The 16,208-nt window shown below is 41.8% G+C and overlaps 1 protein-coding gene across 6 annotated transcripts in view; it reads right to left on the bottom strand.

Annotated features, from left to right (window-relative positions):
* Window positions 1-16,208, bottom strand: part of Nckx30c (solute carrier family 24 member Nckx30C) — an 80,415-nt gene that overhangs the window by 37,204 nt on the left and 27,003 nt on the right. For 2 of the 6 annotated variants that reach the window (XM_076780157.1, XM_076780158.1), the window contains one exon: window positions 13,277-13,553. In XM_076780157.1, the coding sequence (XP_076636272.1) occupies window positions 13,277-13,553 (277 nt within the window). The remainder of the gene's footprint in view (window positions 1-13,276; window positions 13,554-16,208) is intronic. The other 4 variants (XM_076780161.1, XM_076780159.1, XM_076780162.1 and 1 more) reach the window with 3 other exon arrangements.

Here is a 16,208-nt window from a genome sequence, read left to right as displayed (position 1 = left end):
TGAAATATTGCAACGTCCCCGGGGGTGATCCACGCGTTTCTTCGCCCTTTATGCGTACAGGGGAAGAAAATGGCGGTCCATAGAGGAAGAGGAAGACCGTAATTCGGGCGATTAGCCGCGACCAATCGCGGGCCCGCGTTCCTATAACGCGCCAGGTCAAAGAGAAAAGAGCCCCCCCACGTTGGTGAGTGGCCTTCGTTCTCGAAGCACGGAAAACGAGGCGAGAAAAGAAAGGCGAAGAGCCGAGGGCGAGAAGTCGGACCGCGATGAAAGTATCGACCCTCGAGCCGCCTCGAGCGAGATAGAAACGCGTAAAGAGAGTCCTCTCTCACGGACAGAGAGACGAGAAAAAGGAAACGGGCCACCGACGCGGGCGTGTTAAGCCGTTAAGCTTCGGTAATTTTTACTCTTTGTAGTTTGTTTCCTATTCTCGCCACGCGAGGAAAAAGGAAGAGCCACGAAAGAACGTCTATTTAATTACAAACGGGAGCTTGACGCCGTTCACTGTCCGTGATCCGTATACGGGGCATAGCACCACGCTTTTGGATACGCCGCTGAGAGACCGGACAGTGAACGTGTCGACTAAGGTCCCAGAAATGACCACGCGTTGTCTTCGACCAGCTAACTTTGCTTTTCGCCATTTTATTTTTAGAGTTAAATATTCGGGAGATCTTCAAAATTACCGCAGGTAACTTTATTCAGTCATATTATTATTATTTGCCCCTTGGAATTGAGAAATATTCAGTCGAGAAACAGTTGGGAAGTGCTGGATCGTAGTTTCAAGTAGAAATATCAACCACTGGTCAGACGAGGCCTTAAAAATTAACGCAGCCAATTTTATTCGCTGATATTAGACTGCACGACGATCAACGTCGTCGACGTATGAAGAAAACATTTATTATTTCATCTAAAACGTAACAGGAACGAAAATATTTTTCCCTCGAAATGTTAAAGAATATAAAATGATTTTGAATTCGAGTCGTTGGAGGAAGAACGGAGGCAATTAATTTGGCGATCGAGGAAGATCGCAGAGGTGAAATGGGAACGACAGTGTGGCGTTATTTGACGACGAGAATTTCGAAGGAAGAAACGAAAGAGGCTCGAGCGGATCAAGTGGAATAAGCCCCGTGCAGGTCGGCCGAAGTGTCACCCATTAACCTACAAAACTCGATCGGGCTGTGTTTATTCGGCGAGCATGCTCCGGTTTTGCGAACGATTAAAACGAGCCGTGTTGGTGTCCTTCGGAATCGGAGTTGTTAAGGAGAACGAGAGCTTTTCAGTCGCGACGAGCAACCTGGCTGGAAAGAAAACACGCACTCGTGGAACGATGGAAACAGGCCACCTTAACGTCGTCCATCTTTCAACCGGGAACCGAGAATCGATTGAGAGATATATTTACTTCCGAACTCCCTTCGACGTTCGCTTATTATATAAAAGAATTAGAACACGGCTTTAAAATCAGCGCATCGAAATCAAATTTGGAAAAATATGACAATGAATATTTACGATAATATGCGTTAATATTTAAGCTTTGACCTCAGTGAGATATTTATATATTTTCTATTTATGTCATATTAATTACAAAATATAATTGAAGTCTATTGTCTCCTTCAAGTGTATTGTATTACTTTACTAAGTTTTATACGCGATAATCTTTTCTCTCACCCCGGATAAACGAATAGAAATCGTTGACGAATCAAAGAATTTTAATTATTATTAATTTGGAGGATTTTCGCATGTTGCAGTAAAGTTTCTCTCTGTACAGTGGACAAAGGACATCGGGTGGGGCGATCGTTAAGAACGGAGATATAGATCGACGCGTCCTTCGCGCGGTCGTAAAAACCGCCTCGTTAATAGAGCAAATATTTTTGTGTCGGGGGTGCGATAGGTCGCGACGAAAGGTTAGGAAAGACGAGCAAAACCCCGGTCGTGGGGGTGGTTTTTACGAAATTGAGCAACCCATGTTCAGGGAGGACAATTTCATCCCGGAGGCCGAGCAAGAATTTCATTTTACTCTTTATTTTCCGCGCCAGGATACCCATGTAACACGGTTACACGTCGGGGGATGAAAGTTGCCTGGAAATACGAAATATTTCCCAAGCGATACTTCGTTAAACGTGCAATCGTTGAAACGAGAAGGGAAATGGCGCTCTTGGGTCACGGTGGACCCGCCATCCGCGGTCCCGGGTTAAATTCCAATCAGAGATAATGAGTTCTCAGCATCTTCCGAGAGTCGTTTAGCGAATTATCCAAGAGATTGAACCTGGACTTCGAGTGTCGTTTCACCGTTTCTCATTTTCGGACCACTGGGGAAACGAACTATCGCGACTGCAATTACCCCTCGTTACGAATATTCAAATTGGAGGGAAAAAAACAACTTTCCAAGTGACCCAATTCTTCAGGGGTTTGAGAATGTTTGTTTGAACAGGTTTGAAGTTTCGGTACTTTTAAATCAAAGTCTCTCGAGCTTATATTTCACTATTTCTTGGCAAAAAACTGCTCGAAATATTACATTAAAATACCTTCTGCATGGACAAACAGGGTCAAACTTGTTCAAACGATTACAAGAAATTTGTCGTTTATTCGTTTTCTGCGTGGTTTTTCTAGCGTTCCTGTGTTCTCTTCCGTATAATATTGTTGGTTGTTCGTCGGGGAGGCGCGTGAAACTGGTCGACGAGGACACAATGGCGCGGAACTCGCCTCGGGGAAGGCGCGGATGAAACGTAACGGGCGGCTACGGGGTCGAAAAATAGCGCAACATCGAGTGTCTGGGGGATCGATATCGTTCGACCCGAGCCCTTTTCGGTGGTGTCGGATTCCCGCGAGGGGTCTTGCGTGTAAACGATTAGACGCGGGTGCCAGGTAATTCCAATGCAAAAGCCGCGGTGATTGATTACTCGCGCTCGCCTCGGCCTGTCGAGCGAAGGTCGCCGAGTTCCCCGATGCTTCTTGTTGATTCTCGGGGTTCCATTAAACGGTCTGGCCTGTCGTTTCGATTGGCAGAAGAAAAATACACACCGGGAACAAAAGGGCAGAGCGTCGCGAAAAATTCCAACGAGCTGTTCCGCGCGGGTTTTCTGTTTTTAAACGAACGTTGCGGGGGCGGGCGAGAGATCGCGCAAAGGGAGCTGACATTTAGGACAAACTTCGACTGTTCTCTCTGTAAATAGACCGAAGGCTGGGGCAAACTAGGCGCCGGGAATTAAGTAAAAGTACGACCGGGGGGCTTCGAAATGCAAAGACCAGGAATTAAAGCAGAGCAATTTGTTAATATCATCCCCCAACGGGACGACGCGTAATCGGGATTTTCGATAAAACTTTCTATATAGTAAACGTCCAGGGGGATTTCGATTGGCCTTCCGTCACAATACCGGGGGCTCGTCCTTCTGCAAATTATTAAAAAAACCTAACGAACTGGTGCATCCCACATAAATAACACGTTCGATTGGAACGATTCGACGAATGACGCACGACAGCGTCGAGCTTTCGACTGAAATCTACTTCTTACGCGCTGTACAGGGTGTCCTGGTCGATTCCAGTTCACTGGCAAGGTTTCTTTCAAGAGGTAGTCACCATGAAATTAACGATGTTAATTTTATATGGATTGGCATTCGGTGCAGAAGTGACAAAACTTGTTAGAATCTACCAATGATGTGGTATGGAGTGTTTGAGCTTCGTTTTAAGTAGAAATATCAACCATTAGTCAGACTAGGCCCTCCAAATTAATATAGCCAATTTTATTCACAAATAATATTGTTGCTTGCTCCTTGGAATTTAGAAATATTCAGTGGAGAGACAGTTGGGAAGTGTTGGATCTTCTTTTTAAGTAGAAATATCAACCATTAATCAGACTACGTCTTCCAAATTAATATAGCCAACTTTATTTACAAATATTATTGCTTGCCCCTTGGAATTTAGAAATATTCAGTGGAGAGACAGTTGGGAGGTGTTGGAGCATCTTTTTAAGTAGAAATATCAACCACTGGTCAGACGAAGTCTTCGAAATTAATGCATTATTATCATTTACTCCTTGAGATTTAGAAATATCTACCAAAGATGTATACTTTGGGAAGCCAAACAATTATGGGGTTAAAATTGGAGTGTTTGAGATGTAGGGACCAAAAGAGAACCAAGATGGAGGAATTTGGAGTATCCTGGAGGATAGGGTTTCGTCGTGGATATTATCTCGAGTGTCTGGTGCAAGGTGATGTCTCGATGACGTTAAAGGCCCGGAGTTAAAGGAAGGGAAAAGGAAGGCGAGCCCCAAGTGTGGATTCGCTAGTTACTATCGATCGAAACGCGGCGGTTTCTAGGTCAGGGTCCCGATACATGCTCGCCACTCACCGCTACTCGTGGATATGTGCTCAAAACGCGTCCCGCAAATTCATTCGAAACCGACCACACGATCCCCCTCTGTTCCCACAGAACGACCGGAGCCTCCTGGCTTCCATTTTCACCCTGTTTCGCCAACGTCGCCAGAGAATCGACCGGAAGGGAAGAAAGGAACGCGGACCGGAACAATAAAAAGAGGTGCCCCTCTCTCTGGGCGCGCCATCGTCGTCCAAAAGAAAACTTTCCAGTCGACTTCCACCCACACACACATTTTCGAAATCCTCTATTGAACATTTCCTACGCAATCGAGATTAACGACGCGGAATCCAGAAGATGAAACGAGCGAATATCGAGGGAATTTAATCGCGTTCATCGCGGAGACCTGGGGTCAAAATGGATTTTATTAAACAAGTCCTACACGTCGATTCGGTGGCCCACTAATTTCACGTTCGAACGCTTTGATCCTCTGGGAAGCTTCGATGTTTTATAAATACTTGTTTTCGATTTAATTTAATATGCGTCGATAAGAATATTTTAATTTTAGAATCGTCGAACACGGAAGGCGATTATTTTCCCAAAGAATTAGAGCAGCTTCTGGCGAAGGTTTGCCTTCGGAAATTCAACCGACTGTTTGACCAACGAAATGAAACATGGAAATTTTTGCGAACGTTTGCATTCGAAATTCCAATTACTATCCGGGAGCAACGAAATTAAACATCTAGGAAATCGAAGAGCACGCTTTAAGTTTCGATTTCGAAGCGTCCAATCGCCACTCGACTCTTAATAAATTAATAAAAAAAACCGTGAGAGGCTCGAGAAACTTATTATTAATCCTTTTCACGTACATTTTTGGAGTGACTCGTTATTTTTGATGTTTAAAAAATGGATGGTGTTTCAAGACCCGGTTAACAGTGAAACGGGGCCATCCAGGATATCCGCGAAAGAGTTGTCTAATTGATGATCGTCCTTTTCTTCCATTCGCGCGTGACTTGACCCATTTATATAACCGAGTCCGGTACACGGTACGTGCACAGCCCCGAAATCAATTTCAACGTCGAGATTACCGAGTTACCTTCTGGATTAAGATTCCTATCGATCACGCCACCGCGATCGCCGTGTTTCCTCGGCCCGGTTGACAAAACGCTCGTCGGGACACTTGTACAAATTTCACGACGATCCGTCCCGTCCGGCATTTTATTATCGAGCTAACTACCGGTGAACTGCAACCAACACTGGAGAGTTCAAAGGGGGTAGGTTACGTACTCGACCTTTAGAAACCGACCTACCGTTCGTGTCACGCTGATAATAGAAAATTCATAACGTGTAACATCAAACGTTCTCTGAGGTGGGGAGAAATGGTAAAACGAGAAATGATTGACAATTTTTTCGCAGCGTAAGCTTTTGATTGAAACTTTTGGCCAATTCCACATATATTCTTTAACATTTCAGGATGTAAATATTCGTTTTCCGTCACGATTTACCGACTTTGGATGAAATAATAAATGTTATTCCTTAGGTGCAGTCTAGCATTTTTTTCCTTTGATCTAGAACAAAAAATCGAATGATATTTTGTTTACAGTAGTACTACGCGTTGTATGAACTAACATTCTTCGTAATAATAATTATGTAAACTATGTTTATTTTGCATTTTTTTGAGGATTTTAGTTCATACGATGCGTGGTACTATTATGAACGAAATGTCGTTCGATTTTTCATTTTAGATCAAAGGAAAACGATGCTAGACTGCACATAGGGAATAACATTCCTTTGTTTAACGAAGAAACTATGTAGAACTAATATTTGAATATTTATACAATGTTCGATTTACAAATATTCAGTCGAGGAACAATTAAGTCTTTGTTTTAAGTAGAAATATCAACCATTGGTCAGACAGCGTCTTCCAAATTAGTATAGCCAATTTTATTCACTAATATTATTATTTGCCTCGTGGAATTTAGAAATATTCAGTGGAGGAACAATTGGGAAGTGTTACATGTTCGTTTTAAGTAGAAATTTCAACCACTGATCAAACGAGGTCTTCGAAATTAATGCAGAGCTAATTTTTTTGTCTAATATTATTATTTGAATAACATGTAATTAAGAATGATCTATTTTCAAATGGGGAAACTGGCTGAGATTATTGCAGATCTTAAGGGAATGTTCCCGAAGCTAACAAGAGTCTAAGACAACTATCGAAGTAAACCTTGGGCGCGTAAAGTACCTTGGAACAATTTATCCACTAGTTGCGCAAGATTAAGCCGACGTGTGACGCGTAGATTATTGCAATTTACATGAAACAGGTGTGCTGAGAAGGCTCGCGAAATGCACATGCTATCGTTTCCACGAAAACCGGAAATCGTACGGCTACACAAAGGGACAAAATCCTAAAGACGTGTAATCACGAACGATTAAACTACTTATTCGTGTCTTCGTTTATGCTCGTTTACAATGCCTTCTTCAATTTCCTTTGATGCACCATCTAAACCATGGGATATTCTCACGTCTGAGGACTCTAAATTTATTCGAAAATTCATTATAACAGTTAATAGAGAATCTACTTTTTATAGAAAACCAAATTGATGACATTCAGATTTGAGTGTTCCATAAAACCTGGGGATGATCACAGTTGTGACTTAGAATAAACAATTTCTAATTGCAAATTATCGTGTCTGGTACGAGACGTTTTACTAAACTGTTTGCATACGAGGTTCGATAACTTCTTTGACGAAAGATTAACGAGTCAATCTTATGCAAATTTCCCGAGTAATCCATTGCACGAGTTATTGGAAGTTCCCATTAGATGTAACGTCGCGTGTGGTTCGAACATAATGGTGAACCGTCCTATTTCAACCGAGTAACCAGACGGTTCTTGAACAAACGATTTTGTAACGGATGGATAGGCAGCGCGTATTGTTCGGTACGCTCGTTGGGATTCGAATCCGTTGGATTTTTATTTTTTTTCGAGATACTTGAAAACATTTGTTCGCTCAAGACCCCATTGCCAGCGTTGAAATACTTGGTCGGCGTATAAAACAAGGCTGACGACGGAATCCGACAAAAGCCTCGAATTTTTTCGAAATGAAAACAAAAAACACCGCACAATGATCGCGACTGTGCATTCATAAAATTAATGCTGTACAAAATGTCGCGGAATGGTTATAAAATTTCCGAGAGAACGGTAAGATAAATAATAAAATACCATCAGTTGTTCTAACCCTTTACCAATACCAATTGCAATTTTGCGATGTGATTTCTAAAAATAAAAAAACTATTCTTTCTTCCCCCAGAAAAATGTATAACTGCTTATAATAAAAATTTTATAAATTCAATCTGTGTTACCATGAACGAAACTCAAATTGAGTTAATTAATATCGATCGAAGAATCGAGACGACTCAGATAAGGTATGAAATAGTATCAATCGTTTTAATTGAAACTGGTGATATTTGTATTCGTTTTTTCCGTGTGGATATCGATCGAAGAATCGAGTGGTGAAATCTGACCCAAGGTTGGGTTGAGGAAGACACGAGGGTCAAAAGACCAATTACCACAGGTCGAGATCGTTCCCTGCAGAAATTACAATTCCAATCTATCCGCGAGCAATCGAGGCCGATTCTTGGATAGAGGGGAAAAGGTTATCGTTTATCGGCCCCATCTTTCGTTATTAGTGCCAGGTCCGCTGGCAAACAGCGCAGACCTTCCACCAGCCGATGAAAAATAACGTTCCGGGACGGTTTTTTCTACGACGAGGCCGCGGGTCGATCTATAAATACGTAAAGGACAGCGCGGTAAAGAGAGCGAGAGCGTAGAAACAACCACACGTACTCGCATTTATTTTACCCAGTCGCTGTCGAATCGTATCGCCCGGTTGTTAATCTGATCGACCCGATCGCCGCCTCGATGCTACCAACGCGTCGTGCACACCAAGGTTAGGCGACGAAAAAAAAAAACCATACTCCAAACTACGAAAGAGTAAAATAGTTCTTAAACTTTCGCGACCCCCTTTCGCGACGCGAAATTATTAACGAACCCACCGGTTATGAAATCTATAGATAGCATCAAATATGAATTCGTCCTCAGCAGCGACCAAGCGGCCATTTTACGAACTAAAGCATAGTCGATGGACGAGGAATTTGTATTTTGGAACGCACTGTTCGACAATCGGATGTTGGACAGTCTGATTATTCACGAGGAAAGCCACTTTCGTGGGTCTGTAAGTAGAGTATCCTAATATTAATCAGACATATGTCTTGTTTGGGAATGTTCCACTTTGTAAACAATTAGAAGTGGACTAGTTTGATTATTTAGAAGCAGAATCGCTTTCGTGGTCCTCTAAGTAGAATATAGTAATATTAATCAGACCCAATGCATACTTATCTTTGGAAATTTCCCACTTTGGAGAATTGAGTGGTAGAATTTCGGGAGAAAATTACAGAAAATGGAGGGGCAATGTGGTAAGATTGGTTCCAGGTAAGGTCGATAGGATTAGCAATGCAGGAAAAGTGGAACAGCTGCAGAATCGACTCCTTTTCACATCCTATTCCAACACTTTTCACGTAACCTAGAAAATTATTAATAATTTAAATAATAAAAAAAATTCTCATCCTTTATCCCCCCTCAAAAAATTAATACAGATTACTTTGAGGCTCTAATAGTATTTTCGATTAATTTTGGAGCTGCATCTATGCCACATGTTCCACACGTTTGATTACAGCTCGACTCGTTCCACTGAGTTTTTATGTACTACTCGGGCAATGTAATAAGATTGGTTCCTGATAAGATTGTTGACAGGATTAGCAATGCAGAAAAAGTGGAACAGCTGGAAAATCTGATCCTTTTCACATCCTATTCCAACACTTTTCGTTAAACCTAAAAAATTATTGATTATTTAAATAATAAAAGAATTCTCTTAGTTTATTCGCCCCTCAAATAGTTAATAAAGATTACTTTGCGGCTCTAGTAGTATCTTCGATTAATTTGGAGACGCCTCTATGCGATATATTTCACGTGTCTGACTATGTCTCGACCCGTTCTACTGAGCCAAGTCACTTTCACATTTTCACATAGAAAATTACTGTTAAATTAAATAATACGAAATTCTCTTCGTTTATCTCCCTCTAAAAGAACTTCGTACAGATTACTTTGAGGCTCTAACAGTAATTTCAATTAATTTTAACGCTTCGATGCACGTGTTCCACGAGTCTGACTACAGCTTGACCCGTTCTACTGAGTTTCTATGTTCTACGCAGGTCGAGCGACACAAACGCGCTGCAACGCCGCGGTAGCGTTATACGCAGGCAGCCAGGCACAACATTGCACGACATTGAACTTCTGGCTCGTTATCGTCGAGTGCCTCGCAACGTTTAATTACTTCGTCGGACGCAACGGCACACGCAGTCATCGGTCATGCAACAAAACCAACGCAGACTAGACGAGCAACAACGTAACTTTCCGGGCTCGTTTCCCCAAACCGTGCAACCCCGGCGCAAGATTCTCAGAAAATACAGAATACATCGGACTGCTCACCGAGGCCGACTCGGGAATCCATACGAGACGTTAATTGGGTTATAATCCAAGGCCCTTCGAATGCACGCCAATCTCGATCGAAATTTTAACTTCGGTGGACTATTGGCGGGCTCTGGTTGGGGGAAACTGCTCTTCGACGAATCTACCTTCTCTACTCGACGCTAGATTTACGGGAACTGGACGATTTTATACTTTTTGTTAAGAATTTTTACTCCAGTTTCGTTTTCACTACCTTTTGAGTACAATTTTTATGTACTCTTCAAAATGGCGGGTTTGTGTAGATCAATGTCCGTAAATTCAGCGTTACTATTGTCTCAAATATTCCTATACAGGAGGATTTTAAAAATCCACGTGAAAGAACGGAGGCAGAAGAAACCAAACTTTTAGTTACTTTTTACAAGGAAAGAGTATTTCTAAAATGCACTTTGCTATTACGTCTACGAATTAAATCTGTTAAGCTTGCAGGACCACGTTTGTAAAGAATGTAGACCAAAGTAAGTCCTTTCTTCTGCCCCGTGTCGCGGTTTTTTAAAATCCGTCCGTACAGAGGTTCCTCGAGCCACGGATCCAAGGTTTCGCGGCCGTGCAGAAACATTCGCCGATATGTTTCAGCTGGTTAAGAGTTCCCCAGGCTTGACCTGGCCCGTCGATGGGCAGAGAAAAGGCTCGAGACCCCAGCGAGGCCTTGATAAACGTCGCCCCCGTCGCGTCTCTACATTTAAAAGCACTTTAACCGACGGAGCTTTCGGAAGTTTTGCGGTTCGTCGCGACGGAGAGCTTCACGCGGGCACGGGACCGACCGGAAGCGGAAAAAATACCGGTACGACGCGGTCGTGCCAAGAAAGTAGCACGCGATCGAGCCAAAAGCGTTTGGAACATCGATACTCCGCGGGTCTCGCGACTTTCTTAAAGACGATCCTCGACGTTCACGGAACCTGATCGATTTCTGACTGTCTACGACCTTCGTCGAAGCCAACGTGTACACCCAAGTCTCTACAATTGCGATCAACGATGGCTGGTAATAAACCAGTGGCTATTCGACCTTCCAAGCTCACGGTTTTCAAGAATTCTTCGCAATTTTCTGAGCTTCGATAATTAAATTTCCCGGAAGCGAACGCGAGACCATGGCCCGTGCAATTAGTACAGTAATCCTTCGTTATATGATCGAAAATCAATTCCACCAGTTGAGAATCTTGCAACATAATTAAAACGAAACATTGTTTTGCATTTATTTCGACCAGCAAATTTTCCGAAATTCAGAGACGAGACTTCTATTTTCATTCAACGTGCTTTGAATATCTTCTTTTTTACGATTATGAATGTTATTATTTCGAAATAATTTCCTGTTGGAACAGGAAGGCCATGAAATTAAGTGGTGGTCGAAATGGACGCAATGGAAATGTTTGCCCGTGTTTTCTGGCGCTAATAAATCTTTTTAGCTTCTGTGTGTGCGGCTGTCACAGCGATACGCGCTTGGAAGCCCCGAGTTGGGGGTGTTTTTAGCCCATAGCCGGCGGCCATTCGCTCTAGTTCAAGAAATATAAACACCGGTGGAGATGATTCGATATTTTTCAATTCCGTGCTACGATACTATCTTTAACGAGTCGACTGCCATGACGGTCATCGATGACCTAAGCTCACGTTAATCGTCATGCACGATGAATCCACCCAAGTCCATATATAGACGATGGCTATACTCTGGCTCTATATCACTTTCGCTAATTAATAGAAATGGAACGTAATTCCAATGATTTATCTTTACTAGATTCCTCGTGACTCCTAAGATTTTAACCATTAAGTGAATTATTGGACCAGCAAGTTTAAACTAATACTTATTTAATATAAGAATACTAATTGAGGCTTCGTTAAAAAGTTACAGAAACATTTCTGGCAACACAGTATATTTTCGGTAAAGAATTTTTTTCTCGAAAGTACGTAGGATTTCGGGTGTATGTCTATTCACCAAAAATGATTGTTATTAATTCCCTTAACTAAAAATAATTTTTTCAGAACGATTTGAAATTTTTCAATTTCGCCGAAAAATTTGTCCATCTATTCGAATTTTTTTCTCGAAACTGGGTAGGATTTCGGGGGTATGTCTATTCACCAAAAATGACTGTAATTAACCCCAGTAACCAAAAATAATTTTTTTAGAACGATTTGAAATTTTTTATTTTCGTCGAAAAATTTGTCCATCTATTCGAATTTTTTTCTCGAAACTGGGTAGGATTTCGGGGGTATGTCTATTCACCAAAAATGATTGTTATTAATCCCCCTAACTAAAAATAATTTTTTCAGAACGATTTGAAATTTTTCAATTTCGCCGAAAAATTTGTCCATCTATTCGAATTTTTTTCTCGAAACTGGATAGGATTTCGGGGGTATGTCTATTCACCAAAAATGACTATAATTAACCCCAGTAACCAAAAATAATTTTTTTAGAACGATTTGAAATTTTTTATTTTCGCCGAAAAATTTGTCCATCTATTCGAATTTTTTTCTCGAAACTGGGTAGGATTTCGGAGGTATGTCTATTCACCAAAAATGATTGTTATTAATCCCCCTAACTAAAAATAATTTTTTCAGAACGATTTGAAATTTTTCAATTTCGTCGAAAAATTTGTCCATCTATTCGAATTTTTTTCTCGAAACTGGGTAGGATTTCGGGGGTATGTCTATTCACCAAAAATGACTGTAATTAACCCCAGTAACCAAAAATAATTTTTTTAGAACGATTTGAAATTTTTTTTTTCGCCGAAAAATTTGTCCATCTATTCGAATTTTTTTCTCGAAACTGGGTAGGATTTCGAGGGTAAGTCTATTCACCAAAAATGATTGTTATTAATCCCCCTAACTAAAAATAATTTTTTCAGAACGATTTGAAATTTTTTTTTTCGCCGAAAAATTTGTCGATCTATTCGAATTTTTTTCTCAAAACTGGGTAGGATTTCGGGGGTATGTCTATTCACCAAAAATGACTGTAATTAACCCCAGTAACCAAAAATAATTTTTTTAGAACGATTTGAAATTTTTTATTTTCGCCGAAAAATTTAAGCACTTTCTCGACTTTTTTTCTCGAAACTGCATAGGACTTTGAGGGTATGTCTATTCACCAAAAATGATTGTAATTGACCCCCGCAACCGAGAATAATTTTTCCGTGAATGATTTGAAATTTTTTAAACTCTTTTTTAGACTCTACGTGGCCTTCAATTTGCAGGATTCAATATTGTTCACTATTTGAGCAAAGATTGAGGGTTGAAAGATGTGGCAGTCGACGCGTTACACGAAGAGTTACCGTACTGGTTTAAAAAAAAAAAATAAATAGAGCTACATTGCTAGAAAGACTACCAACTAAGAGCGTGCTGTCAGCGCTAAAGCAAAGCAGCAAGCGAGAGTGATAGAGTGTGGAGTTGGTATACCGGCGCGGGACTGACCGTCGTGGAGCGGATCGATCGTGTGCATCATAAGCTGTAGCAGTCCGTGCCTGAACTTGGCGTGGCTCTCCCTGGAATGAGACGAGGGGCCACCGTGGGCTCCCTGCTCGCAGCCCTGTCCGGCTGTACCACCCGCGCCACTGCTGCTTCCACCCCTGCTGCTGCACCCTGCTTCTCCACCCGCAGGTATTCCGCTGCTTCCGCATGCACCCGACACGCCACCCACGCTCGTCTCGCTACTATTCGTCGCGTTCGGATGCTGCTGAAACACACACGTCATTTCGTCTCTCAATACAACATCGATCATCTCGTTCCCCCTCTTTACACAGGGTTGGGCCCACCTAAACAACCTCCAGCAAGTCTGGGACCACGTCTGAGACTATTTACTACTATATCGAGGATGTTTATCCATTTATAATGCACTCAATATGCAACAATATAAGAAATATTTAAAGTACTGCATTAGTTTTAATAATGCATCAGAATTTGTTTTTCAAGTAGTGTAACACGATTTTGGTCGGACATATTACTACTTCCCTTGATAGTCGAATCGAATTAGGAATTATTTTAATTCTACTATATAAACATAATGTTAAAAGGCAGAGAATACGTGCAGATTTAATAAAGAGATGACTGATACTTCGATATGGGCCAGAATTTATTTTCCAAGTAGTACAACACGATTTTGGTCAAACATATTGATAGATTTGGTCCCAGGCTCCCTCTATCACAGGGTGATTTTTACTACAAAATTCTCTTTACATACAATATTAAAAAATATTTTTACACTATTTAAATGGACTTCACACTAGCTACGGAAGTCTACTGTGTGCACCCAAAATGGAGGCGATTCTTCGTTGACAAATAAATAATTCCATATTGTAACTTTCTTTCGATTATTAGAATAAATGGTATGAAATACAAGACAGTGTTTATTTCTCCAACATCCTCTTCAGAAAGTAATCCCCAATTTTATTTATCATTTCCCATAGGATGTAGAAAGGAAACTTGCTATGATTATTTGAAAATCGCATAGAAATCCTTTGCATTCCAAATTCTTGGTCATATCCGATAAAAAGTCACCCCTGACCTTGATCCATTTAACATCCTCGTGAATGATCCAAGGTTTCGACCTATAGCAAGTTCCTTCCACATACTGGCGAAGGAAATCTCGACGATTCTCGCGACTCACGATCCGATCTTGCTAGATTTAATCACCGGTGCATTGAAAACAAAATATCTCCTCGCGAGGTCGTCTTATAATACTTTCTTTGATACTTCCTCATTAGTAAACCTTGAATTTGAACATTTTCCTAGACTTTACCATACTATAAATATGCACTAGCAACGAAACGTTCCTTTTTTAATCAAAAGCCGGGACCTAATCGTCCAAGAGCTGCACGGAAGGTGCTTCGACACCCCTTGTGGCGATATTCTATGATTGCCCAGTGACGGTGTTAATGAAATTAAACGCGTTAAGCGTGTGTATTCCGCTTGGAAGTAACCAGTGTCAACAGGGGGGTCACGAGATCGCGTTATTTGCGTCGTAACGCTCGATCGCGGATACGACGATCGAACCACTCGTACTGTTGCAAGCTTCTCCATGGAACAAACGACGAGGAAGACCCAGGTCTCATCCGCTATGCATGAAACGTTAAGGCCCGCCCACGCCGACCAGAGAGCTTCCCTACTTTTCAGGTCGCTTCCGGATAGTCGAGCAACAGCTTTGGTCACGGATCACGGGGAGTGGCGCCGTATCTCTTTGCTCGAATGCATCAAGGCTAGTCCCTTTTGTTCGTTTAGATGTAGATGAATCGACTCTGAGAGCGCCAAGACAATGAGCGAGCAATGAAACGATTCCATTGGTACCCACGATCACCAGCGCCCAATCACGCGAATAAAATTTATTTTTAGTACTCTACCACTCTCAAAGACCAGTAACAACCTCATCCACAATTACAGAAAATTATTAAATACGATTTTTAAACGAGACAAAGTTAAATAAAGGGAATTTATTTAACACTTTTCCGACGACAGAATTTATTACTATTAAAGGAAACAAATTTGAATAGAATTCATTAATTTTACAAAAATAAGTGCCAAGAGAAATTTTAATTCGTGCAGTTTACGATTGCACAAAGTCAAAGTGTTCTCTTCTAACTCGACTGTGAATAATTTCGTCGATTTTTTGTTTACCTTTGCACCCCGTCTGATCAAACGAATTTTCCCTTTTTAAAAACAGGGGGAAAAGGGATGGAGGGACCCGTGAAAGTGGAAAATGGACGATCTTGAGTGGCAGAATTTGTATACAACGTGTGTATTCCCCCGAAGACGTGGGTGGCGTAACCCGTGCGCGTATTAACCGAACTTTCCAGGGTTGTTACGGCCCCTGGCGATGCTACCCAGCTGTTTACGAATTCGCGAGGGGTTTTCCACGGCGCGTACTCGCTTCATCATTTGCATAGAATCGTCTGGATGAGCGTAGCCCGGGAGTCGAGTGCACGAGATAACGACGGGCGGCGTGCTCGATGCATAAGCTTGATGGCGTGTTTCGTAATTCCGGAATGTCAGAGAGTGCATCCGCCGCGTTTTCCAATTACGCTTTCCGTTGTGGCTGCATTGTTCGAAACAACCAGCCTCGCAGACTTTTACCCGCGAAATGTAATCGCGGCGAAACCAAAGGTGAACGATGCTTCGTCGCCCTCCCCAAATCGATCCACCTGCGTTTGACGTTAAGAAAAGAAGTATCGATACTGGAGGCCTTATCCGGGGAGGTCGATAAGGATCACTTATCCGGTAAGGGGTTTCATATTCTGCAGACGCGGAAATAATGCACGTTTGGGGATGGGGGATGTTATAGCTAGTTCCTGGCAGTTTTTGGCGACGATTCCCCCGGAAGGCTCGAAGCCGTCTGGTT

The sequence above is a fragment of the Colletes latitarsis genome, chromosome 12 (genome assembly GCF_051014445.1).
Source record: "Colletes latitarsis isolate SP2378_abdomen chromosome 12, iyColLati1, whole genome shotgun sequence".
Classification (NCBI taxonomy): Eukaryota; Metazoa; Arthropoda; class Insecta; order Hymenoptera; family Colletidae; genus Colletes; species Colletes latitarsis.
The sequence above is the reverse complement of the archived record's forward strand: the minus strand, read 5'-3'. Positions and strand labels throughout refer to the sequence as shown.